The sequence below is a fragment of the Brachionichthys hirsutus genome, chromosome 19 (assembly GCF_040956055.1).
Source record: "Brachionichthys hirsutus isolate HB-005 chromosome 19, CSIRO-AGI_Bhir_v1, whole genome shotgun sequence".
Taxonomy (NCBI): Eukaryota; Metazoa; Chordata; class Actinopteri; order Lophiiformes; family Brachionichthyidae; genus Brachionichthys; species Brachionichthys hirsutus.
The window spans coordinates 3799918-3824785 of record NC_090915.1 but is presented as its reverse complement, the minus strand read 5'-3'; the positions used below and the strand labels follow the sequence as shown (position 1 = coordinate 3824785).

At 51.1% G+C, this 24868-nt stretch overlaps 3 protein-coding genes across 4 annotated transcripts; all 3 read right to left on the bottom strand.

The window, feature by feature from the left end:
- Positions 1–680: 680 nt before the first annotated feature.
- On the bottom strand, positions 681–7802 carry LOC137908193 (metal transporter CNNM4). The gene is made up of 8 exons (XM_068752558.1): positions 6311–7802; positions 4958–5101; positions 4320–4454; positions 3874–4043; positions 3211–3307; positions 2206–2295; positions 1310–1485; positions 681–1190 (listed from the first exon to the last, which is right to left on the bottom strand). The coding sequence occupies exons 1-8, from the start codon at positions 7773–7775 to the stop codon at positions 681–683; spliced, it is 2787 nt and encodes a 928-aa protein (XP_068608659.1). The 5' UTR covers positions 7776–7802.
- Positions 7803–8483: 681 nt separating this feature from the next.
- On the bottom strand, positions 8484–13760 carry sec14l7 (SEC14-like lipid binding 7). 2 transcript variants are annotated; one of them, XM_068752637.1, is made up of 12 exons: positions 13646–13760; positions 12837–12912; positions 11329–11372; positions 11165–11227; positions 10861–11049; positions 10549–10644; positions 10393–10453; positions 10213–10296; positions 9971–10077; positions 9756–9895; positions 9494–9663; positions 8484–9114 (listed from the first exon to the last, which is right to left on the bottom strand). In XM_068752637.1, the coding sequence occupies exons 1-12, from the start codon at positions 13697–13699 to the stop codon at positions 8984–8986; spliced, it is 1215 nt and encodes a 404-aa protein (XP_068608738.1). In that variant the 5' UTR covers positions 13700–13760; the 3' UTR covers positions 8484–8983. The 2 variants fall into 2 exon arrangements, with proteins under 2 accessions (XP_068608738.1, XP_068608739.1); XM_068752638.1 differs by having other exon boundaries at positions 9498–9663.
- A 212-nt stretch (positions 13761–13972) lies between these two features.
- On the bottom strand, positions 13973–24485 carry zfyve16 (zinc finger, FYVE domain containing 16). The gene is made up of 17 exons (XM_068752677.1): positions 24416–24485; positions 22251–24238; positions 21590–21686; positions 18775–18951; positions 18550–18689; positions 18208–18436; positions 17987–18109; positions 17750–17905; positions 17438–17662; positions 16977–17059; positions 16797–16901; positions 16542–16692; positions 16354–16434; positions 16117–16279; positions 15911–16016; positions 15657–15833; positions 13973–15550 (listed from the first exon to the last, which is right to left on the bottom strand). The coding sequence occupies exons 1-17, from the start codon at positions 24483–24485 to the stop codon at positions 15392–15394; spliced, it is 4230 nt and encodes a 1409-aa protein (XP_068608778.1). The 3' UTR covers positions 13973–15391.
- Between the last annotated feature and the right edge of the window lie 383 nt (positions 24486–24868).

Here is a 24868-nt window from a genome sequence, read left to right as displayed (position 1 = left end):
AAGTTAAAGCTGTCTAATGTAACTTGCTAACATTAGCACTAAATTGCACAAGATGGTACTTCTTTCTCATCTTATTTCAAAACCTAGTTACCATTTAGTCCATAGATATATTTGCAGTGATGGAAAATAAATAATAATAACTTAAGAGTCCTGCAAGTAGAGGCCTTCACACATTATCCTCTTAAAAAAGAACAACATGGATGTAGCATGTACATTAAGCACACGTCATGTGTGATCGATGGCGGACAGCCATTTTAAATCTTCAGCGTTCATATCATCAGGCCAATAGTGCAGATTGTAGGTTATTCTGTGAAATCCACTGCAGTAGTTGAAATATGATCACAGTGAGGTCTGTGGATGATCCACGGAAACCAGGGAACTTTCTGTGAAGACACATTTCCCAGTTAACCTTTCACTGTACTGGCTCAAGACCAGTTGAGGCAAGTAGAAAATATGTTGTTTTACACACAAACAACCACGTCTTCATCTCTAATCCTATTTACTATTGTTCCTCGTTCTCTCTTTGTAGTCTATGCTGGATTATTTAATTCAGGGTTGGGGGGGGGGGGGGCATGCAGGATGTTCATAATATACACAAATGTGCTGATCCTCGGGCGTCTAGAGAAAAGTTCAGGAGACAGCGAGCAAGCGGGGAGTAGTGCGACTTACACAGGCTTTAGTTAGATGGTGCTTTCAGTGTGTGCGTTACTGATGGTGCCGACGGGCGTGTGGGGGGGCGATTCGGCGTGGCGGGGGCCCACACAGTTCTGCTGCTCACTGAGCAGAGAGACGGTCTCTCCCGGAGCGTCGTCCGGGGGCTGCTGGGACTTGGAGGACAGGGAAGCGGTTTGAGTCGGGTAGGGGTTAAAGGTCGCTTTCGTGGAGGACGGGGTGGTTTGGAGGTGGGCGTGGTTGCTGGGAGTGGGAGTGGCCTGGGGCAGAGATTGGCTCGGTCTGCGGTTGGAGGAGGCGGTCTGGGGCAGAGCCGCGCGGCTGCCCAGCGGCGGGGCGTTAGACTGCCGGCGCCCCGCCGGAGGCATGGCCAGCGGTACGGGGTTTCTGGGCCCCGGGGGCGTCGCAGGGGGCAAAGAGATGGACGTGTCCAGGCGGGTGCGACTGCCCTCTGGAGACTGGGGGGCGCTGTCCAGTTTGGATGCCAGAAGACCGTGATGGTATTGAGCACGCGTGATCTGAAGAGAAGAACGTGACATTGATAAAGATGGATCCGCCTCGTTCGTGTGCAGAAAGTTACCGCAAAACTACTACTGCAGATAGTACTCGCGTACCGGTAGTACCGCTGGAGAGTTACCTTGACAAACTGGAGGTCCGTCAGAGCTCGAACGCAGAAGTCCGGGACGTACTGGAAGGGGGTGCCGGGGATCTGAGTGACGCTCCCGCCGACGGAGCCGCTTTCCGGAGCGCGCTCGGTGCAGCTCAGAGACGCAGAGCGGTTGAGGTTGCCCCCGTGCGACGGAGAACGAAACTCTGGGGGGGGAGGGCGGGGTCGAGGGAGAAAAGAGAGAGCGAGAGGGTGAGGAAGACAAAAAAAAAACCAACAACCTTTAGACATCAACGAAAGCAGAAAACACACAAAGAGAAAACATGGAAACAATGAGGTGAACATGAAGGATGGAAGTGTGACGTGAAAAACGGACGCGACGCAACACGACACGCATGCAGGTTGTGTTTGTTAGACAGAATGTGACAAACGTTCCGTGTGATGAGGTGAAGTGCATCTTCAGGGTGCCGTTAATTATCTGCTGACGGGAGACAACGCCGTGATCTGATTGGTCACCTCACAGACAACCAGAGGAACTGATTCTGGCTCCACCCATCAAATGCCACCTGATCCACAGCCAATCAAACTTCTGAAGCTACTTGTTTATCAACAGAATACTGATTTTCTGATTTAAAAAAATGATTGAGATAAAAAACTATTGACTCTCAGCTTTTTGTAGAATATCAAAAATACCCACCAACCTATTTTGTTTTGTCTTTAATTAATTAAAAATTAAATTAAACAACTTCCAAATTTTGCTCAAAATGAGTGACTTTTAAAAAAAACACAGAGCTTGTAGTTCAGGCCTGTTTTCTGTTTTCTGATCTTTGACTTGCTGGATCGGGACTCCCAAGATGATGAAAAAAGAAAATGGTGTTTTAAAGAGGAACCCTCCCCTCCCTCTTCTGGCCCATGCAGGCGTTTACCTGGGAAACGAGAGAACACAGAAAACCTCTTAAGAGAGAGGCGTCGTGGAGGGGGGGACGCCACTGATGGGGAGAGAGGAGGGGTGACAGCTGAGAGAGAGAGAGAAAGAGAGGGAGGGGCAGAGAGACAGAGACGTTTACTTTGTTTATCATTTCACTCGCTTGTATTGCTGCCTTCACTGGTTGGCCAATTCCCCGACGCTCTACAGGCGTGAATACGCCTCACTGAGGGGGGGGGGGGGTCACGGTTTGTACATGCACACACACACTGAGCTGCAATAATGTGCACGTGAAGTACAGACAGCGGTTTATCAGGCAGAGAAACAGGAAGAAGAGCGGCAGTTACGATGCTGAACCAGCAGGAGTCGCTGTTGCTACGACCACAGTTGCCTCGCCACCGTCTCAACCGCCCGGGAGGCGGATCGGAGACGCCGACGCCACCGAGGTCCTCGGGTAGACGCACCTGCATCGTTTTACACCCGCAGAGTCGGCTGATGCGCCGAGTCCACGAAGAATCTGCCCTCAGAGAGACGCAGATCTGACACAGATCTTTGTCTCCGCTTCGGCCGACCCACATAAAAAGGGACAATCCGGGATTCTTGGTTACATGTATGAATATTTTGGAATATAAGGAAACCTCTGACTTGATTAAACCGGCCGTGTCTTTTATCTGCGGCCGGCTTGTCGGGCGTCATCCCTCTCTCAGCTCCCTTCCATCCAGTTCCCCTTTTAAGACTAAGCCAATTGACTTTTCCAACCCTCTTCGAACGCGAAGCTTTATTAGCAACGCAATGACGCAGCACCCTGTGAGAACACAAAGGGATGCTTCGGATCACTGAGATTCATTCAGATTATTTCTCCCGTCGGGCTTTGAGGAAACACGATGAGAGATTAAAAGCGCGTTAGAAGTCGTCGACGTCGCCCCCGGTTACCGTCCTGCACAAAGCGGTGCAGAGAAATCTCCTTGATGTCAATGCATGGGGCGGAGCGTTTGTTCCGTCTCACCCAGCGACGGCGAGCTGAGAGCCATGACTCCGTAGTAGGAGAACGGACCGCTCTCAAACTTCATGTTTTCGTTTCCGGCTTCCACCTCCACGCGCCCCTGAAACACACACACACACACACACACACACACACACACACACACACACACACACAGAGGAGGTCTTATGTTTCACCTGGCTGTGTGCTTTACATTCAGGCGAGTGCCTTGCCTCTCGTCTCCGGCAGTAACAGAAACGCTGACGTCTTATTAATATTGCATTCTGCCACGGGGGGGGGGGAATCCGGTGTCTCTTTAGCTCCGGTGTCAGGTTTCACACCCGGCGTCTGAAGTCACTTTACCCACACCTCAGGTGTCAACAACTATCTCATGTGATCCTCGGCGTTGGACGAGGTCACATGACTCAGCATTTATACCCTCAGACACAAAACTATGAGTCCGTCTGGAGTGGAGATCAATCAATTTGTGACTAAATCTCCACCGGGGGGGGGGGGGGGGGGCGCCCAGTGATGCTTACTCACCCCCCCAGGCAATAAATCCAAAAATAATCTAATATTCCGCTTTAATTTAATTTCAGGAAGTTATTTATGTTTGATTTTTGATGGATGAAAAAAATAATTGATATGTTTTTAACGCAGGACGTTTATCCGAGTCCATCGCTGTACCTGCAGGATGAGGAGGAAGTAGTCGGCGGGTTTTCCTCGCTGGTACAGGAAGTGCTGCGGCGAGCGTTTGTCGCCGTCGTTGAACTTGAGTTCCTGGATGACGTCTTGGTGCCTGAGGAGCCTCAGCAGGACCTTCTCTGTGATCTGGAAGGGGCTGAACAGGCTCACCTCTGGGGGGGGGGGGACACACACCGGGGTGAGCTGATAATGATATTGATGATTCCGTCTCCGCTGTGATCAATATATTAGTGGACGTTTGCCTTATTCAGCAAATACAAGCCGCCCAATGACGTAGATTAAATCAAGCTATACAGGAGAAGTTAAATAATAATAATCACATGACGAGTCCATTTCGGTCGGACCTCACAGTGAGGTCAAATCGCGTCAGGCTCAATGACCCCGACACAAATCTGAGCCGTGGGATTAGCCGCCGCCTCAGAGCTCACCCGTAGCCAGGAAGCGATGAGCCGCCAGCATGAGCTGGGGAGAGATCTTCACCTTGCTGTCGGCGTCGTGCTTGAAGGCCGAGAAGTCGGGCTTGTTTTTATTGGGATCCACCTTTTTCCTGTTTCTGTTGTCGGCTGCGGGTCGGACAGACGGAGAGATGAGAGAGGAGAGCAAAAAGCTTCACGTTGGTGCGAAGATCACCACGAAGGTCGAAGGTCGAACCCGGCGACTCCACCGGTGGGATGGGCTCACTCACAAAGCAAGAACCCCACAGATCCAGGAAATGACTTAGCCCTGATTTGTTTTGGGTTGTGTGAACACTAAGATCGTTTTTTTACATCTGGATTCGGATCAGACAACAGAAAATCATAGTTTCTCATCATTACAAAAAAAGCACACTTGGGCTAGCACCAAGCTATATGGTACGCTACATGCTAACTCGCCTGATCAGTCTCTGAGAACTTAGTTCTTGTTAAATTATTCTCATTATTACAGACATGCTAATTAGTAGTTAAGCTAAGTACCAAAACGACTTTATTTACGTAGCATAAACAGACGTTAGCATCACGCAGCTCCCGTACCGCTAAGAAATGTTTAATTAAGATGCGTGTGTGTGGGGGGGTCACCCCGAACTCACTGTAAAGGTCAGACTCATCCAGGATCTCCGACTTGATGATCTCCTCGATGACGTCCTCCAGCGTGACCAATCCCAGCACCTCATAGAAAGGATCTCCCTCCCCCTCGTTGTTCACCTTCTGGACGATGGCCAGGTGGGATTTACCTGCAGGGGGGGGGGGGGGGTCACAAACCAGATGTGTGTTCCCTGCCGATAGCATCGTTTTATGATGAGGAAAAACAACTGGGAAGAAAAGAAGCCGTCAAACAGAAGGGAGGCGTCGGAGTCAGGCGCCGGATGAAAACATCCTTTCTTGTTCTATTTCGGAGGCTTCGATCCCTCTGAGGAATCAATCCCGACAGATTGATGCCTTAATATAGCCCAAACCGGACTAAGAGCTTTGAAGAGGAAGGAGCTGGAGAGAACTGCCAAAAGGGAGATAAAGAAGAGGGATAGAGAGGAACGGCTGATTGATCTGTTCTCCGTGGCTCTGCTCGAGGTGGTGACGACGGCTGAGTGAAGACGCTTTAAAGCTGCATCGGGATCAATAACCACGCACCGTAAATAGCCACGCAATTAATCACAAAGAGCTTTAATTCGCCGCCGGTGCGACGCTGCATATTTGCTGTGTCGATTTCAGACACTCTAATCCGGAGCGTTTGGACGAGCAGATTTTCATCCCGTCATCTGATCTCACTGATTAGTTCCAGATCATCCGCAAGCCCCGCTGACGACGGAGGGTGAAATCCTGCCGCCAGATCGGATGAAACGCGCGCCGGTGCGTAAATGAAACGCCACGCAGCGTAACCCGGCGACTCCGAGCTCGGAGTCGAATCACATTTACGCCTCCGTGAGGCTAATCTCAGCAAAAAAAAAAAAAAAAAAAAAAGGTTAACCGGGCCGGGCCACGTTCCACCACGGAACGTTTACGTGACAATATCAAAAATGTCGTCCTCATCTTAAACCAGAAAGAAAGAAAACCTGCAACAGAAGAAATATTTGCCTTTGAGATGTAATCCGAGTAAAAGCAATCAGACCTAAATAAACAGAGTATTTCTACTCTTCGTGTTTTGGACCTTTCCGCTCGTCAATAGTCCCGATCAATCCAGACAGAGCCGATTTGGGGGGGGGGTGAATACAAGCCACAGCAGCGCTCACTCCTCCAGTTAACGCCTGATTAGAATCAGAACAGAAGCTCTGCTCTCCGTCAAATTAAACAGAATAAAAATGTTTTCGCTGTGGAGAACAAACAACAGACCGTTGTTTCATCTCGGCCGGGGGGGGGGGGGGGGGGTGTCCTACGACCTTTTTCGACTGATCACATGATTAAGATTCATTCCGGATGTTCCCATGATGAACTGGTCCCCCACCGACCTTTCTTGAACTCCTCCAGCATGGCGTCCAGCTTGGTGTCGTGGAACACGAAGTGAACCGGGTGGTTGTAGAACTTGGTGATGGTCTTCAGCGTGGTGCAGTCGTCCGGGTCCACGAAGGCCAGGTCCTTCACGTAGAGGACGTCCACGATGTTGGACCTCTCGTCGTCGTAGACGGGGATGCGGGTGTAGCCGCTCTCCATGATCTCGGACATGGTGTTGAAATCCAGGACGGCGTCCGCCTGGATCAGGAAGCAGTGTCCCAGCGGCGTCATCACGTCCTCCACCGTCTTGGTCCTGAGCTCCAGGGCGCCCTGGATCATGTTCAGCTCCTCCTTCTCCAGGTCGTTGTAGGGCTCCGTCACCCGGAGCATCTCCAGCAGCTTCTCCCGGTTGTACACCGTCCCGATCTCCTGTCCCAGCAGGACGTCCAGCAGCTTGCTGACGGGGAAGGACAGCGGGAAGGTGAGCAGCATGAACAGCTTGGTCAGCACGATGGTGCTGGCCCCCACGGCCAGCCCGTGGCGGGAGCACAGCGCCTGCGGGACGATCTCGCCGAAGATCACGATCCCGACGGTGGAGGCCGCCACGGCGCCCAGACCGGAGCCGATCAGGTCGTCCAGCAGGATGGTGAGGGTGGTGTTCACCAGGACGTTCCCCAGGAGCAGGGAGCACAGCAGGTAGTTCCCCTTGCTGCGGATGGGCTCGATCTTCCGGGCGTACTTCTTCTCCTTGTCCGTGCCGCAGCTCTGGACGATGCGGAGCTCCATGGGGTCCAGCGCCATCAGGCCCAGGTTCAGCCCGCTGAACATGCCGGAGAGCGTCAGGAGCCCCGCGATGAGGATGGCCTGCAGCCACAAGGGCAGCAGAGACTTCTTCTCCTCCAGCACCAGCATCCTCCCGTCGCCGCCCCCCAGCCGCGCCCAGCCGCCGCCGCCGGCGCGCCGCGTGCACAGGGCGTACTCCTTGCGGGGCTCGCTCTTGCGCAGCGGCTTGATGTTCACGCGCAGCAGCCCCGACGTGCCTCGGCCGGTGACGTTCATGAAGGTCCCGACGCTGATGTCCTTCGTGAAGTCAACGCAAGTCCCGCCCGGGGCTTCCATCACGCCGCCGCCGCCATCACCCTCCTCCTCCTCCTCCTCCTCCGCCCGGTCCCCCCCGCCACTGTCCGTCACCTCCGTGAAGCGGATTTGCGTCCAGGCGCCCGAGTGGAGCTGCACCCCGTAAAACCGGAGCTGCACGGAGCTCTCCTCGGTCACCTGGATGACGCCGTCGTCATTGGTGCTGGACGGCTTGTCGCTCCTCTCCAGCCGCATGCCGAGCACCTGGCTCCCCCCGCCGCTCCCCCCGCCGGACCCCCCCGACGCCGCCGCCGCCGCAGCCTCGGTCCGCCCACCCACGGCGCTCCATAGGAAAATAATGACAGTGAGAATATAACCCTGCTGTCCGCTCCATTCTGTCGCCATGTTTGTTTCACTGCTCGGCGACCTGGCGGTGACGTCATTTACTCACGTCCGAGCTGCCCCCCCCACCCTCCTGTTGTCACCGCCTACCGGGCATCGACAGGTAGAGCTAGTAAACAAACACCCCCCCCTCCTCTTCCTTCGCGCGCGCCGCGTCACCTTTCAGTGACCTCCATCTCCCCCTCCCCGCCACAGCCTGGTTATCAGGCGCGAGGCAATGCGGTGAACCGTGGTTGGATGACGTAGCAGCTGCGGCCAGTGGCTTCTCATCCAATTATATCACGAGTCAGCAGCTGCTGTTACGTAAGAACCGCCCCCCCACACACGCCCCACTACCAAAATAAAAATAAATACAAGCGAAGAAGAAAAAGCGCGCTGGCGAATATTGTAATAGACGAAACAACAGTTTTCCTCTTTTTACCCAAATAAAATAATTTTAAAAGATTTTTTAAGTTTCCTCCATGAAAGAACTCACGAGAAATATGTCCCGTTCGCTGGTTTAATGCTTAATTATTAGGTTCTTATATTCAGGCAGCTGTTACGTAACACAGCCAATATTTCTTACTGCGTGTGTGTGTGCCTACACTGCCACCTAGTGGTCAAACCGGCAAAAGTGAGTAGGGTTGGACAGACACATAACCTCCTCGGCGACAAGAATAAAATACCAGAGATGCATTTGATTAAGATTTAACGAAGATATATGATGTGAGAAAAATACAATAACATCTACTTCTTATCAATAAAGAATGTATTGATAATTAAGTGATGTGAAAATTGTAAATTGAATACAAATTTGCCAACATTTATTCACCGTATTGATCGTATGTTTTTTTTAATAGCACACATATAAGATTATCATCCTCCTTGATATTTTAGCTGGTAACATAGACTTCAGTCCGGTTGCTATGACATCACAGCGTTTGTTCTACAAAAAAAATAATGAACTCAAAAAGTTACGATCATCATCTTTGGAGCTCAGACTTTTGCTGTTGCCTCTATGCTAAAACGTTTAGCATGCACTTCAGGTGGAGATTTAAAACATTTGCTCAAATTTACAATAAATTAATTGCCAATTACAAAACAATACATGCACGGAATCAGAGAAATGGGGTGTCAAGGGGGTGTCCACAGAAAATGCTAACCCTGGGAGTCCAACGAGGGTTGATGCAACTTTGGAAACGTATTTGATGTTGCAGTGATCTTCATCTTCATCACTGCATCATTCTGGCTCCTCTGCTGTGGGGACTCTGCATCAGTCCGTCTGCAGGGGGAAGAACCTCCACTTTATAGCTCACCTTCTTGGACTGAAGGTAACTGTAGCTGTTATCAAAGCACAGCACGTCTGCAACAACAACAACAAAAGATGGCCGACGTTAGCGTCAGCTAGCATCATGCAGGCCTTCAAATCAATAGTTCATATGAGGATGTAGGTCAAGATGGGATGGCACTCCCATGTTAAATATGAAGCTATAGCCTACCTTCATATTAACATGGGATCACTTGTTAGCCTAGCTTAGCATAAAGACTGTCAAAAGTGAAAATCTAAAATCTAATTTGGTTTCAGGAAGATTTGTGCTGGATTCTTTCTTGCAAACTGTTTGCTTGTCTTGTTTTGCTAAGCTAAGCTAACCGCTTCCTGGTTGTAGCTTTATATATAGGAGGCAGCGCATGTAATGATAATTTCATCCGCCTTTGCTAATGTAGGCTGGCGTGGGACTCACAGACCCCGGCTTCAGGACAGGTGAGGCCGCTGTCTTCGGGGACCAGGTGTGCATTGTAGCGTTCGCTGGGCAGAACCTGCAGCATCTCAGCCACCTTCTGACCTCCACCCTCTTCGGTGCATCTGTACACGCCGAACCCGATGTCGGCTCCATCGCTGGTAAACTGCCACCTGGGAGGAAAACGATTCTCTCTTTACGTTTTTGCACATGGACGCGAGACATTCAGGACAACCAACTAAAAGGGTAGCTGCTTATTTTAGACCTCAGAAGGCTGCCGGGTGCCGTGACGTCACACTGCAGCTGGAAGACGGAGCCGCGGCTGACGGTCACGCTGCTGTCGTACCGAGTCTTCACCGAGTCCCGGATGTAGTAGGACCTGGGCACAGTGCCGCCGTAGTTGATCTGCAACGACGGCGTGAAAACGGGCCTACCGGTTCAGTGACGATCAATCAAGGAAGGGGCTGCACCTAATCTCACCATGGTTCTGCAGCGAGGGTCTCCATCGGGATCGGTCAGGGTTCCTCCGTACAGCACAGGAAGCTGCTCCGGGTCGATGTGTGAACGCAACGTTTCCTGCCAGTTCCCTGAAACAGGAGCGGTGGAGGCATCTTAAATATCCCAAATATCCAACAAACCACGGATATTTAATCCAATAATTTAATCTGGTAGTCAAAACTGAATTCAGAATGAATGACGCACGATGGGAACGGAAGACTTACCTCCTAAAACGATGATCTTACGTCGCGTTTCTTCACATAGAAAGTGTTTGATCAGGTTGTAGGCCACAGGAAATATTTTAGGAGCTGCAGCAAAGACGGGGAAATTAGGATTAGGATTAAATACAGGATTGTACACACTAAATCAGATGTGCAGATAATAACAACAGCTGTGGAACATACCTTTGATAAGAAACAGTCTTTTCAGGCCTTCCGGATAGTTGTCTTCAAACATGCTGAGGATCTGCACGAGAGGAAGGTGAAGATGGTGAAGATGATGACGATGATGACGAGGGCATCGGAGTTAAAAGAAGATAACGGCGCACGCGGCGGACGGACCTCGCCGTAAGTCTCGATGGCAGGTTTCCAGATGTGTTTCAGTCCGAGTCCTTCGCAGTCGTAGATCAGAGTGATCGCTTCGACGTTCTTCCCCAACTGAGAGGAAATGGAATCGAGATGGGAGTGAAATCCTCGAAGAGATGAAGAACGAGCGAAGAGAGGAAATCAGGAGAGAAAACGGAAGAAGAGGACAACCAGGAAAGGATAGAGGAGAGAAGAGGGGAAAGAAGTTGGGAGCTGGAAATGAAACCGATGGCGACACAGCGACGGAGGGAATGAGTTGAGGAGGCAGGTAGGACCGGATTTGACAACCTTCTCAGTCTGCCGCCAACACTCCCGCTGCAGCACCTCAATGTTTCTGATCTTGGTCTTCATGAAGTCCTGCTTGGTCGCCGACAGCAGCAGGCCTTTTGGGTCCAGCGGGCCGATGACATCATACCAGATGGGACTCCCCTCGCGGTCGTATCCGCACATCCCTCCAGAAACATATTTGACAATCACCTGAGCGTCACACGAGGGAGCTCATCATGACGAGGAACAAAATACAACAACAGATGAAGTAAAGGAGGAACGCAGCCCGATTTGCTTCTACGCGTGGAAGAGCAGACAGACGTACCTCTGGAGGTTCCCAGTCAGAGATGATGTTGGCGACGTTCATCTTCCCCCTGAACTCCAGGTGCTGCAGAGAGAGAGAGAGAGTTCACAGACACGTTTATCCTGCCGTTCATAAAGACAAATCCCGACCGGTGGCAGGGAAACGTTTACGGGGGAGAGCGTCACCTTTCTGATCATGGCCTCAGCTTTCTGGACATTGAAGCTCCGCGCTGGACAAAAGGAAAAGAAACGCTCGTGAGTTAAAGGAGCGAGCGTTTGGTGATATAGTCCACGTAAGTCATGATTTTAAAAAAATATATCGTTATAATTTATGATGTCCCACCTCTCCCGTGTCTAAATATAGGCTTGCAGGTGGCGGGTTTTCATTTAGATGCTTGTTTGTAATGATTTAACAACAAATCCCACCCAAAGGAAACGACTTAAATAAGCAGATAACTGGATAAATGGCACATTTTGGCCTCACCATCGAGAGAAAGAGGCAAAACCGAGACCACCTGTAAACATTTAAATAACTATATTCACCTTTCATTCATAAATAACGCTCAGTAACATCCTGTTTGAAATATTACAAAGGTGAACGAAGGCAGTCTTTGTAATGTGCTTTATCTGGGAATGAAGGGACAAGTCCTGATCAAAGATAACCCCCCCCAGACTCTTTAAGGTCGAAGTCTGTACGGTGAAAAACAAACATTTACTGTGAGATGTGACCGCTGGGCTGGATCGAAGCCCTCTGCAGTAGTAAATACAGGCGCGTTCACGTTCATGGCCACGAGGAGGAATGTTTCCAGAAATAAATGACTCATTAACAGAAGAAGAACTCAAAGGCACGTCAACAATTATTTAACCGTTACCAGATAAAAAAACAAACATATTTTTCTTAAATATAAAGAGCTGGACTTGAGAATCTAAACATTTTAGTCCTTTATTCAGCCTCACCTTTCCCCCCTTTTGGCTAATGCTAGCTTTTGCTATCTGCTATCTGTGATCTGCAGTGAGAGCAGAAGAGAAAAGCGGCTCTGAGGAAAAGACCGGAGGCGGAGCTAGAAGTGGCGGAAGATGACGATGCTGAGGTTCTCCTTGGGAGTGACCAGGATGGACAGGATTAGAAACGAGACAATAAGAGGGACAGTGAAGGTTAGACGTTTTGGAGACAAGGTCAGAGAGACCAGACGATGCAAAGGACAGGGTGAAGTGGAGACGGTTGATTTGCTGTGGCGACCCCTCAAGGGACAAGCCAGAAGAAAAAGAAGGAAGAGGCAATCAGCTCCAACTCAATCCCTCAAACTGGTTTTATTAATCTCATCAATAAACACTTTTGTTTCGATTGGAATAAAAAGTTTTAAAGTCTGCAATTTAAATGAATGAATAAAAGTAGTTGAACAGAACATGGTAAAGACACAAACTCAGAGCCTCCAGTTCCGGTATCATTCACTGAAACCATTTGTAATTTGAGATGAGGGGACAAGTTTGTTTGATCTCCAAATAGACGGGAGTCACCTCGGGCGTTTAACCCCGCAGCCAATCAGCAACAAGGATTTGTGAGAGGCTCTGAACTCCCCCCCACTTTTGTGATTTTGTGTCTTTCCCCGTCTCCTGATTGAGTTCTTAATGCTAAGAGCTAGAAGCTAAAAGCCCAGCCTGGGCCAGGATTGGGTTCGCCGGTCTGACCTGACCTCTGAGCCAGCGGAGGAGGTAATGGTCATGCTGTGCAGGGAGGTCGGGGAGGATGTCCTGGATTCTCCCCCGAAACTGGAAGCAGAGAGGAGGACATGTTAAAAAACATCACGACCAAATGAAAATGCCACTTCATTCCTAAAGGAACAGTAAAGACACAAAATGTATTTCATCTCCTTTTCTGAGATCATAATAAACACAATGTTTTTTTAGGTTTGGGACACAACAATTGTCCAACCTGGACAGGTGTCCTGTACTTTGGTCCATTGTAGTATTGCTCTACTGTACTATGTAAGACTTTCTGTTTGCTCCAACAGTTGAATTTTGGTTTATCTTATCTTTCATTACATTTGACATTTCAAATGTTCAACAATCATGTTATCAAGATATAAATACTACGTTTTTATTATCAAGGTCAGAAATTCACAGAAAATGCAGTAAAAATAAATTTAAACCAAATTAAATGATAATTTTTAGTGCTCTTAGGAATTTATTTTAAGTATGGCAATTTGATCTCCGTTATCACATATGTTTATTTTGTATTACTACTATAAATCTATACCTTTATAACTGTGTCCCCGGTAAAAAGCACAATGTATTCCACAATCAATCACAATCAAGTAAAGAAGTAGAATAATAAAAAGAGCATACTCAACTGAAGTACAAGTACTTCAATGCTCTGAAGAACCGGGTCGCTATGGACACACCGTTACCACAACGACCACGCACACAAAACAACCTCTCAACGCCACGCATCCGATCGATACCTTCATTGTCTGATCGATAAGAAATGTGAAATGATTCTCACCTCGGCTAGAATCTCGTTTTGCTTCGGGCTCAGGTCTCCGACTCGGCCGCTCATCGCTGCAGCTTGAAACGGGAAGAACAGGTAGGAGACACACCTACGCACACACACACGCGCTCGCTTTCAGCCCGGCGGGGAGGGATCTTTATTGCAACACACACGCACATGATATATTTGCATTCAGAGTTTGCATAAAGAGAACTTCAGAAACGTTTCCCCAATCATTCCTGCCGATCAGTAATAATCGTGATGCGTATGGATGAGCTCATCGATTTCTGGGCTTTGAGACATTTTGCAATAATCAGAAGAAGCAAATGACGTCACAAAACGGGTGATGGCGCTGCTTTTTATTTCGTCTTCAGAGCTACACAATCAAGACAGAAGCGTCGATTGGAATCGATTCACGTCGCGTCTTATCAAAAATATGGACCTCTTTATTCGTTTGTTTAAAACTTGTATACCAACGATTCCAAAAATAATTATTCATCGCTATAAAAACAAAAAGGAAACATCTCCACGCGTACAGAACATGAAACATGTCGGGGAAGTCTGGATGAACTTTTCAGTCCCCGTCATGAAAAAATAAGAAGAACTGTCATTATTACGTCTCTCATTACTTCTCTTGAACAATAAAGCTTCTGAAGGATCATAGAGTGTCTCCACCTGGATCAGTCCACGGGCCGAAATGTTCATTTTAAGTGTTTGAAAGAACCTGTACAGTTATATATATATATATATATATTTATAATGACTCTGAAAGAAGAGGAGCTGTAAAATGACAAACGTCCATCAGCTCCCTAAAATACCATTTATCTGAGACTCGAACACTGAAGCGGACCACGACAACAACAACAACAACAACAACAACAACAATCATTGGTAGAGTCTGACATTCAGAAACTCGGCTGCACGTTTGGACATAAAACAAGAAGCATTGAAATGTTTTCAGTCGGTTTAAGCGTCATCCTGACTTCAATCACTTCGAAAAAACCGAAACTCCACCCGTCTGGTTTTTAGCTAAACGTTTCCTTTAGGATGGATGTTCCGTTAGCGACATCCGACGGGCCTCGTGCGACCAACGGATCTCGTCCTCAAGCAGGACGGACAGGTTGGTTTATTTGCTGCTGGACATTTATTCTGTCAAAGGTACGACCCATTTTAAGAACCCGACACATGAAGACATCGGAAGTGAAGAACAAACGCGAGACGATGTCATAAAACGCGTTTACAAGCGCTCGTCCTCACGCTGAACAAACCGACGCCGGTCCGTTTGGGTGTTTCTGGGTAACATGTCAGTGGAAGCTAACGAGAAGCGTGTGAAGATCTGCGCCCGATCTCTAACCGGCAAAACAACGTTTAGTGTCATCGCCCGACGGTTCGTCTCGTCCTCCGCTCGGCGGCGAAGGAGCTCCGGAAACCGCCGGTCCTTCTGCAATTAGCTGCTAAATGCTAACCGTCTCCAGCTGTGGACTCTCGCCTTGGCGCCTCCCTGCAGACGTAGATTCTGTACCGTTAGACCCTCCCCCCCCCCCCCGCTACCTCGTTCCCGTGGAGACATTCGCTGAGGCGCCGACAGAGGCGGAGCAGGAGGAAACAGCTGGACGCGTTTTGGTTTCTCGTTAAAGCAGCGTTGGTTGGGATTGAAACACAAACCGACCAATCGCCTCAGAGGGCGGGGCGCTCCTCCGTCGTCCCGCACCAATGAGCAGCAGCGCCGTCTGCGCTCTCAGAGTTCGTCTTTCGTCCGCGTTAGACGGCGTGCGTGATGTAGAAGACGAACTCCATGTCCATGGCAGTCTGCGGCACGCTAGCGCCGCCCCCGTGGATGACGGGGATCAGAGCGCTGTCCAACTCGTTCATGTAGCGCTGGGGGAGGAGCCGTCCGCCGCTGCCAGCCTGGTACTCCACCTGAGCGCACGCACACACACACACACACACACACACACACACACTGAAAACAAAGGGACCCAGGAGCATCTAAACACTGTTGGAATGTTTTTTTGTTTCTTTTTACCACGTCTGCCTGAGTCGAGATGCGAAGCGCGAGCGAGTTGATCCCGCTGGCGGCGAGAACGGCGAGGTGAGGTGTCAGGGCGCCGCAGGCGGCCAACGCTATCTCCTTCTGAAAGACACCGCAGGACGCCAGCACCGAGGCCAGGCCGCAGTCTGGAGTGTTGAGCTGGTAAAACACCTGGAGGGGGGGTCACACGGTTACTGGACGCTCGGCCGGATCCGCGTCGGCGCCGGAGAGACGCGAGGTCGCTTCACCTCGGTGCATCTGATGGCGCGTCCGTCCGACTGGAACGCGGTTTCCTGCAGCACCCTCGCGCTGTGGACTCCCTCCAGAGGTCTCTCGTCCACGCCGCTCGTCTTGCTGCAGACGAAGCGTTTAACACCCCACACAGAGACCGTTAGCTGCCCGAGATCGTGCGTGCGTGTGTGTGTGTGTGTGTGTGTGCGTGCGTGCGCCGTACCCTCTGTTGACAGGCGAGCGCCAGTCGACCCAGCGCACGGTGACGTTTTCTCTGAGCTCTCCGCCGTCGTTCCGGCCGCAGGGGATCTGAAAGTCGGTTTGTTCCCTCAGGGCCGTCCGCAGAGACTCCATGGTCTCTGGAGGGATTTGCACCATCAACCCATCTGAAACAAACGCTCAGTTAGAGGTCGTCGGTTTTTGCGAATTTTTGTCCCGTTTCCCCGACGGCAGCAAATACCTTCGACGATGCTGGACTTGGCGACAAAGCCCGACGAGGCCTTCAGGGCGCCGTTGAACACCACGAAGCTGGCCCCGGTCACTGTGGAAACGAGGATTCTATTTATAGAACGCCTCGAGAGGCTCCAGCAAGCAGCGCGGTTTAGCCGTTGGTTCTTTATTTTGATACGAAGGGGGCGCCGCCCTCACCTGTGCGCGTCTTTCCGGGCACGCTGTTGGCTCGAGTCTGATAGTTTCCGTCCTCGTTCTGGAAACACACCAGGTGGGAGTCGGCCTCCGAGCTGAAACGAGCGCCGATACTGACGACGTGCTCGTTGGCGGCGTTCACCACCTTCTGCATCTGAAAGGAGACACAAAACGTGAGCTCTTTTGCAGGCTCCCCCCCCCCCTCCTCGTTTGAGGGCGTCGGCATTTAAAGGACGACGACGTTCATTGCAGCCTCGCCTCATGGAAGCTACTTTTGGGAATGTCGATGTAGCTGCGGCCCATCTCCATGTGGATCCGCAGCCCCTCCACCACCGACAGGCTGTACTGGTAGTTCCTCAGGTCCTGTGGGAGGAAACCAGTGAGGGTGGAACGGAACCGAAACCCAGCTACACGCACACACACACACACACAACTCACAGCCAGTAGATTCATGATGGTGTGGCCCGTCTCTCGATACACAGAGTCCCGAAAACGGACACTTGTCAGCATCGTGGGATAAACTGGGGGGGGGGGGGGTTAAAAAAAAAAGTTGATTCAAACCAGAATTATCTGTTTCAGCTGTAAATTAGAAATAGGCTGGCGACTAATTTAACGTCGGGCTTAAAGGCATACAATACAAACATGATGAAATATCTAATTCAACAGAGTTGAAACGAAACCATTAAAAAGTATTTTATCACTTTAGTCTTCAATAAAATGCAACTTGATAATTTCACACATTTCTATTTTTTGTTGCTGTTCTCATTCTGTCGATCCCCAACATGATGAACCAGATTGCGAGTCTGAAGGCAAACGGCTCCCTCTAGTGGCCGGAGCGCTGCCAACGCGATACAGACGCTGATCAACAGAAACCAGACGAGCCTCTAAAAGACACGAACCGTCGTATTCCGCCCCGAGCCGGAGAAGCAGCCGGAGGGGGAAGACTTTGGCCCAGGGCACCTCCAGTTTCTGGATGAGCACACCAAACAGGAACGGCTGCGGCGGCAGAGCGAGGCCGTCCAGAGGCTGACAGGTGGGGGGGACGAAGAGCATCCCGGCGTGGTCCTTACTCCCCAGAAAGGTGCTCGTGAACGTCAGATTATCCAGCTCGTCCAAAAACTTCCCTGTCACAGGAAGCGACCGTCGGCATTAGTATCTTCCTTTCTGTCAACGGGAAACAAAAACAAAATGGCTGCCGGGCGCGATTTTACCTTTTTGGGCTTCTTGGTAAATGTTGAGATAAAGCGAGAAGAGGTCTCTGGGGAGAGCTTTTTCTCCCGGCAGACACTCCAACAGAAAGACCAACTCTCTCTGACCCAGAGCCCGGAGGCCGTTAGAGCCGAAACACCAACACCGTCGACCGCAGTCTGGAGGATCAGCCGGAGACACGGTTAGCAGGGACCCGGCGCAGCACGTCCGTTTCCCGTCTCTGAGAAGACTCCACTCACATGCCTCCAGCTTGACGTTAATGAGCAGGTTAGGGTTGAGGACGAACGTCAGCGGGCGAGGCCCCCCCTCCTCGAGTAAATGCAGAATCTGGCACGGAGCAGGACTTTCCTCAATCAGCACATCTAAAAGGCAAAAGAGCGTTTAACGTTACCAGCGTGGGACCCACAGAACCAGTCCGGCACCGAATGGTTCCGACTCGTCGCGTGAAGGAAACGCCCACCTCCCGCTTCCTCCTCTCCGGTGGCGATGAGCAGAGGAGGGAGCTCGTCTTCGTCATCTGGCAGCAGACTGGGAACCCTCTTCACCGAAGAACCGATTCCAGCCAGCAAGGCGTAGTCCCAGGGTCCGGGTGCCGGCGGCGGCGGCGGCGGTCGAACCGCCTCGACGGCCCGAGGCGCCTCGGGCGGGGGGGAACCGCAGACTCCCACCTCTGACCCTGCAGAGCCAGGCTGAGATCAGAGGGGGAAGTCCAGTTACGACTCGAGGTAGAAAAACATCCTGGTCACCCCCTGGGTGGGGGGGAGGAGCTACTTCCTCGGGGGATTGGGCGGAGTCTACTCACGCTCGCCTGGTCCGGGGTGGCGCTGCAGAACTCCTGGGAGCACCTGCGACTCGTCACCGACAGCTTTGTCGTGTCGGCCACCTCGCCGTTGGGCAAGATGCCATCGGCGAACCACACGCGCTTCTGTTCACGGGGACAGCCTGAGCACACAGGAAGTGGGTTTTAACGGGTCCCGTCCGGGGAAAAGAGAGAGAGATGGCGCGCTAAGTCCCGGCTGAATCGTACCGTCGTTGTTCGGGTGTTTGAGGACGGACACGGGCACCATGACGGTCGGCGGAGGGGAGTTCAGAGTGCCGGCGGCCTGAGCCTGCTGCAAAGGGGGGATGGTGCTGCAGTACTCAGATGGGACGTTGGGGTTCGGACTGGGACCCGCGGGACTCATCATCCGGTCCAGGGCTTGAGCTACGAGGACAAAGATTTCAAGCATTCTTCTTCTGCCCGGAGCAGAAACGATGGAATTTGTTCTCGTCCCCGTCGGAGTGAGCCATCGTGACGTTTCCCTCTGCGCTAGCCTAAGGTCAGCATGCTAGCACGTCCAACCGTGAGCGCTAATCACATCCCTTCAGTCTGAGGCGCACTTTTAAAGCTGATTCTAAAACGTTAGCGCCCCTCCAGCCTAAACGGAGAACCTTCGTGCTTTGAGCTAAATCCCCCCGCAGGCCTTCCTGGAGACGTTTCTCTCTAAATTTGTGTTCGCCTTTCAGGAAGAGCAGTCGCCGTGACTTGTTTTGCTTCTTGCAAGTTGCTCTGTCGTGCAGCCACGCTTAAATCAACAGATAGTCTTGAGACGCCACAGGGTTCTAGGAGATGGCTGGTAATGGTTGGTAATGCTGGGGCGAGTGCTACAAAGTGAGATGAATGGGTTAGCAAGATATGTTGAGACTAAACCGCTCCAACTGGTCCAAAGTTTTCATTTAAGAACTATTTCTCTGACTATTCTCTGAAGATTTTCACCGAGTGTGACCGTCTTCCACACACAACCGCCACGTGCGTGTGTTTTGGAGCTGAATGATCAGTGATTTATAGATTATAACTATTATCCTGGACAAAAACCAGACACATAAAATTCTTGTCTGACAGCACAGCTTCGGCTGCAGGACGCGACGAATGAAGGTTACTGACAAACGGGACAGGCGGCCCCTTCCAGCTCCTCTCCCAGAAAACTGCTGACGCGGTGCGACATGATATCGATTGATCCATTCATCACCGATCTGTGCCGACGAGACGTCGGGAACACAACCACAGCAGAGGAGCAAAGACGCGGCAATAACCGCGAGGACAGGATGACACGGCACGAAAACGCAAATCGCTGCAAGTGTGAAAGCCACCGGCGACCCCATTTTCACTCGCCGAAACCAGGTGCTCCAGGTGCACAGATCAGGAACGCAGTAGTAGTACGCCGACGCTGCTTACCTCATGATGAAGGCTCCATCCACATCATCATCAGACTTCAGACGGTCCCACCACCGCTTCCCTGCTCCTCACTTATCTGCTACGAGCTGCACTAAGCCTGATCTCTTTGCTGCTCGCCACGCTGATAGGAGAGCCGAGGAGGAGGAGGAGGAGGGATGGAAAGAGAGAGGGAGCGACGGAGAGAACGAGAGCTCCACAAATTCACCTCTTTCCTTTTTGTCTTAATTTAGACGAGGCACGGCGTGCGAGCAGCACAAACACACTCACAAGGAGAAATTCCAGCGTCCTGCTTTAACTCTCGTCCTCTCCATCTTACGCCCCCCCCCCCCCCCACCACCGCTCCCTCCATTCCCATGCTGCAAGTCTTTAAATATAAAAAGAAAGGGGCCTCTGTTTAAAAAGCACTGCTTTAGTCGGTACTCTTAGCGGCACCATCTCGTTTGTCTTTGTTTCCAGCATGAATCTTTCATCATGTCCTGGAAGACCCTGATCCATTTTTAACAATTCAGTTTTCTTTTGGCTTCATCCCTTAAATGTTAAATGAATGCATTCTGAAAATGTTGCTGTGGTTCTATTAAGTTTTAATGACTTCTAAAAATAGACTTCTGTCTATTTTGGGGTTTTAGATGACTGCTCCTGTGGGGGGGGGGGGGGGTTATAGAAAAGTTGTTTTTGACTGACTCGAATGACAATAGCTTAGCATATTTTACTAGCATTAGCCTACACTACAGAGAAAGTCATCGACTCATCTGAAATCCCTTAGCAACATGCTAGCTAGAGCAGACGACGAGCCCAGTAGTATGTGAACTGTGTACTACCTATGGGGAAATACTGCAGTGTTCAATAAACATGGTACGCACAACAACAGCATAACAAACAGTTTCTACTTCTTTGAATGAGGTAGGATAAATGCTAAAATGGTACATTACTGCCCCCTAGTGTTTGTTGTTATAGATAATTTTAGAGTTCTATTGTTTAAGTTGAAAACTCTGCTAGTATTCCTTTTCTTTTTAAATTAATTAAATTCACCATCGGCCCCCGGTAGTTCACCTTCCTTTCCCCACAACCCTAAAGTGGTTCTAAAGCAGCCCACAAAACGACAACTCAAAAGTCTGCTCCAGCTTTTACACACACACACACACACACACACACACACACACCCCATTCAAAAACCCAGGCGGAAAAAAGAACCCCTAAATCAGAAAATACTGTATTCCATCAGACAAACTTGCCAGGTAACTATTGTGCATAAAATGTGATCTTTCAGATGATACTTAATTGATAGCATTCGTCAGAAACTCATCCCAACAGATCCTCCGCTTCCAAATGTGCACCCATTGCACATTCCACTAATCCTCAGCGGGGGAATAGCAATTCAGAGGAGAGAGTGCAGATAAGAGAAAATGCTGTTCAGCCAATCAAATGTGCCGTCACAGAGACACACACACAACTGTACAAATCCTACTATGGTGACCCGTAGCCCGCCTCCTGACCGAGGTGGCGTGATGATAACGTTTCTTCTACAGCACTGAAACCATATGTGGACTTTAAAACCCGCTCGGAGCTCGGGTTCGCTCGAGCCTGCCGGCGAGGAGCCAGATTTCAGACCAAACCCAACCTTACCTACCTCTGTTGATGGAATCGAAGCAGACGACGCAAACGCGAGCCTCTTTATCCAAGTACCTCAGCTTACACCTTCTGTTGCAGCACGCGGCGCAGTAAACCTGGCGCAGAAGGAGGGAGCACAACAGTCACCGAAGAGCGAAGCGTTCCCGTTCAGACGGTTTACAGTGAAACAGGAACAATGACATCCGTCACAGACCTCTCTAATGCTTTTTAGTCGCTGGTCTTAGGACTTGGCTCCATCTTTAAAGGACACACGGCTCAATATAGATGAGCTGGAAAGAAAGAACTGCTGACTCACGCTCGCTTCGTCCGTGAATCCGCTGAGCTATATTTGGTCCGGGGACATTTGAGGTCATTCGTTTTTTTTTTTTTTTTTGATAGGACAGTTTGGGAGGCGACAGGAAAATCGTGACTTTGAATCTCTGCCCACCGCGGCGACACCTGCATGGAGAATTTAAGGCCGTTCCAAATCTGCCCCGGACCCCTTTAAAACAAATCTGGTAGAGTTTTGAGAGTTCATGCTAATTTCACCTCCGTGCTATAAACGATATCTGAGTGAAGCCTTTGATGAAAACATAACCAGGTTGTTGGAGGACCAGCTGGGAGTAGTCTTTTGTTACTGGCTGTTCAATTTCAAAATGGGATGCGCTGATGATGCCTACCTTCCCGCAGGCTCGACAGTGATGCCGCCTCTTGGTGAACGTGAACCTCTGGTAGCAGTTCATGCAGTCGGGAGCTTCGGAGTCTGGAACCCACGTGGGCTGCCTGCTTCCGAGCTCCTCCTCCACCTCCTCCCGCTTCCAGTTCACCGAGCCGGCTCCATCTGTGGGAGGCTCCCCGGGGTACGGCGGGGGCTCTGAGAGTTCATCAGGATCCACACTGTACTCCTGAGGCTCCAGAGTGGCGTATTTTGGGCTTGACTCATCCCCGATGCCGGAACGCTCCTCTGTTGGACCGGGAATCGCTTCTCGCTCTTCTGAATTTGTAGCAGAACCGCCAAAGATCTGAAGGTGGCCCTCGCCTCCTTCCTCTGCTGGTGGAGATCTAGCCGCTTGGCAGTGCGGCTGCTTCGGTCTTGCACCTCCATAGGAGGGCTGCTGGTTGGCGCCGCCGCCGCGCTGAGGCTGGAAACTGTTGCTGGTAAAAGGACGGCTTACCTCCGAGGAGAGTTCCGGCTCCGGCAGCGACGACGGAGAACCGGGGCCGACGGACGCTCTCATTGTTTGGTCACTTTCTGGAGAAGCCAGACCCTCGAGGTCGTCCTCTCGGCCGCCGCTCCTCAGCGCTGCTTCCGCCAGCATGCTCTCAAGTACTCCGTTTGATTCCGAGTGGTCCTCCGTTTGAGGTCTGGCGTAATACGGGCCCGCTCCACCTCGCTCTGCTTCAGCGTGGGCCTGCAGGAACGCATCCAACTCCTCGTCTGTGACCAGCAGCTTGGCCTGGTCGCTCTCGGGCAGGTAGTCGAAGCCAAATTCAGGAAGATCAACAGGGCTGAGTTCCGGGGCGTCACAGGAGGCGCCGTCTGAAGAAGCGACGGAGGCAGAAGCAGGTTGAAGAGAGAAACTCTGCCCCTCTGGCGACACCCTGCCCTCTGCGACCTGCTGCGACACCGACGAGTCAACACGCTCCCTGGGATGGGACGCGTCCTCCCCGGCACCCGAGGCCAACAGGGAGTCTGCCTCGGGGCTCTCAGAGGCATCAGCCTCTAAACGCAGCGCTGCAGTTCGTACCGGCTCCTCCTCCTCCTCCGTGCTCCCCGAGTTCGCCAGAGCTACACACATGGACACGGCTAAAGGGAGGCACGGAAAGCCAACCGGTTCCGTGTCCGAGCCCGGCGGCTTTAAGGGGACGGGCGACTCCGCCTCGCCTGGATCGGAGGCTTCTTTCGATTTGTCCCCATTAGCCGCCGAGGACGTTTCTCCACAGCCGTCAAGAGGAAGAGTCTCCCGATGCTTGACAACCACCTGGTTGGTGCCGACCGTCTCCTCCTCCTCCTCCTCCGCCTCCTCCTCAGTGTTTCTCGATGTCAGTGACTCGTCTGTGGATTCGCAGCCTCTCTCTGCTGCCGTAGGAAGAATGACATCCAACAAACTGAGCGAGGCAGAGTATTCGCCGCTCCGTTCACGGGAAACTAAACCCAGCAGCTCGTCGTTCCCCGCCGAGGCCGGCTCCTCCCTGGCGCCGCTTTGGTTTGAGCTTCCGTGCTCCTCTCCGCGTACAGTTACCACAGGACTGTGGAAGTCCACAAGCAGCGCCTCCTCCTCCATCTGCTTTTCCGCCGCATCCAGCTCGCTGAAGGCGTCGTGGCTGTTGGTTCTGACCAGGATGGCTGAGCTTGTGTCGTTCACAAGGTCACACACCGGCTTCAGAGCTCTATCCGGGCAGGGCGGAGCAGAGCTATTCCCTGATCCACGATCCACAGAGGAGAGGAGGTCCACCACAGTGAGAGGCTGACCTTTGACCTCTCGGTCGTCGGGGCTGTGGCCGCTGGAGCCGTCGGGACAGCTGGTGGCGGAACCATAATGAAGAGAATTCAGGTCAGGGAGGTTTTTTGAGGCGGTGGGATGCTCTGAGGGCGAACGCTGAGAGCTCAGAGAGTTGAAGGGGAACACGGAAGGCTTCAGGAAAACAGATTTGCATTCAATTTCGCCTGGAAAAAAAGAACAAAAGAGTTCAATTAGGACATGAAGCTGACATTAAGCCTAATGATTCATCAGTGTGAGTATTTCTCCCTGGAAGAATTAGCTGTGAACACTGTGCAACGCTAGAATTAGAACCAACATAGAAAATCAAGAGGACAATATGCAGACTGATCAATAATTCTTACCGGTGTTGAGCTCAAAGTCATCGAGTAGTTTGTCCAGATCACATACAGCAGCCTTGAAGAAGCTGTCCATACTGGGCTCAAACAGAGGGCTTTACACCCCCCCCCCCCCCTATAAGTCCTAAAAAGAAATAAACGAGACTTGCTTGTAACACCGCAAAATGAAAGCATTTCATCAAACAGCGTACAGCTTGAGTGTAACATCACTGGTCTTTGGGTGGCAGCGTAAAAACCTCAGAACAAGAATCTAGGTCGGTTCGTGACACATTAACTCAGAGTGACATCACTTCCTCATTCCACCTGCAGCAAAGCAGGCTGTCCACCTTTACAACAGCAGCTGGGTGGGTTCATTCCACAAAATTAGACCAACATAAATTCAGATAAACTGATGTAATTAACTCATGAAATGCATTCATCGCCACTTCGAGCTCCGCCTCCTGTCCAAAGGATTGTTTT

Coding starts and splice junctions, on each gene's coding strand:
- LOC137908193 (XM_068752558.1), bottom strand. CDS start 7,775: ATGGCGACAGAATGGAGCGGACAGCAGGGTTATATTCTCACTGTCATT. Junction 1,486..2,205: donor TGTGTTCTCTCGTTTCCCAG/GTAAACGCCTGC, acceptor CTCCCCCCCCAG/AGTTTCGTTCTCCGTCGCAC. Junction 1,191..1,309: donor CGGACCTCCAGTTTGTCAAG/GTAACTCTCCAG, acceptor TCTTCTCTTCAG/ATCACGCGTGCTCAATACCA.
- sec14l7 (XM_068752637.1), bottom strand. CDS start 13,699: ATGAGCGGCCGAGTCGGAGACCTGAGCCCGAAGCAAAACGAGATTCTA. Junction 11,228..11,328: donor CTGAGGCCATGATCAGAAAG/GTGACGCTCTCC, acceptor CTCTCTCTGCAG/CACCTGGAGTTCAGGGGGAA. Junction 10,297..10,392: donor AAGACTGTTTCTTATCAAAG/GTATGTTCCACA, acceptor TCTTTGCTGCAG/CTCCTAAAATATTTCCTGTG.
- zfyve16 (XM_068752677.1), bottom strand. CDS start 24,485: ATGGACAGCTTCTTCAAGGCTGCTGTATGTGATCTGGACAAACTACTC. Junction 17,906..17,986: donor TAACGTCAAGCTGGAGGCAT/GTGAGTGGAGTC, acceptor CTGATCCTCCAG/ACTGCGGTCGACGGTGTTGG. Junction 15,834..15,910: donor GCGCCATCAGATGCACCGAG/GTGAAGCGACCT, acceptor CCCCCCCTCCAG/GTGTTTTACCAGCTCAACAC.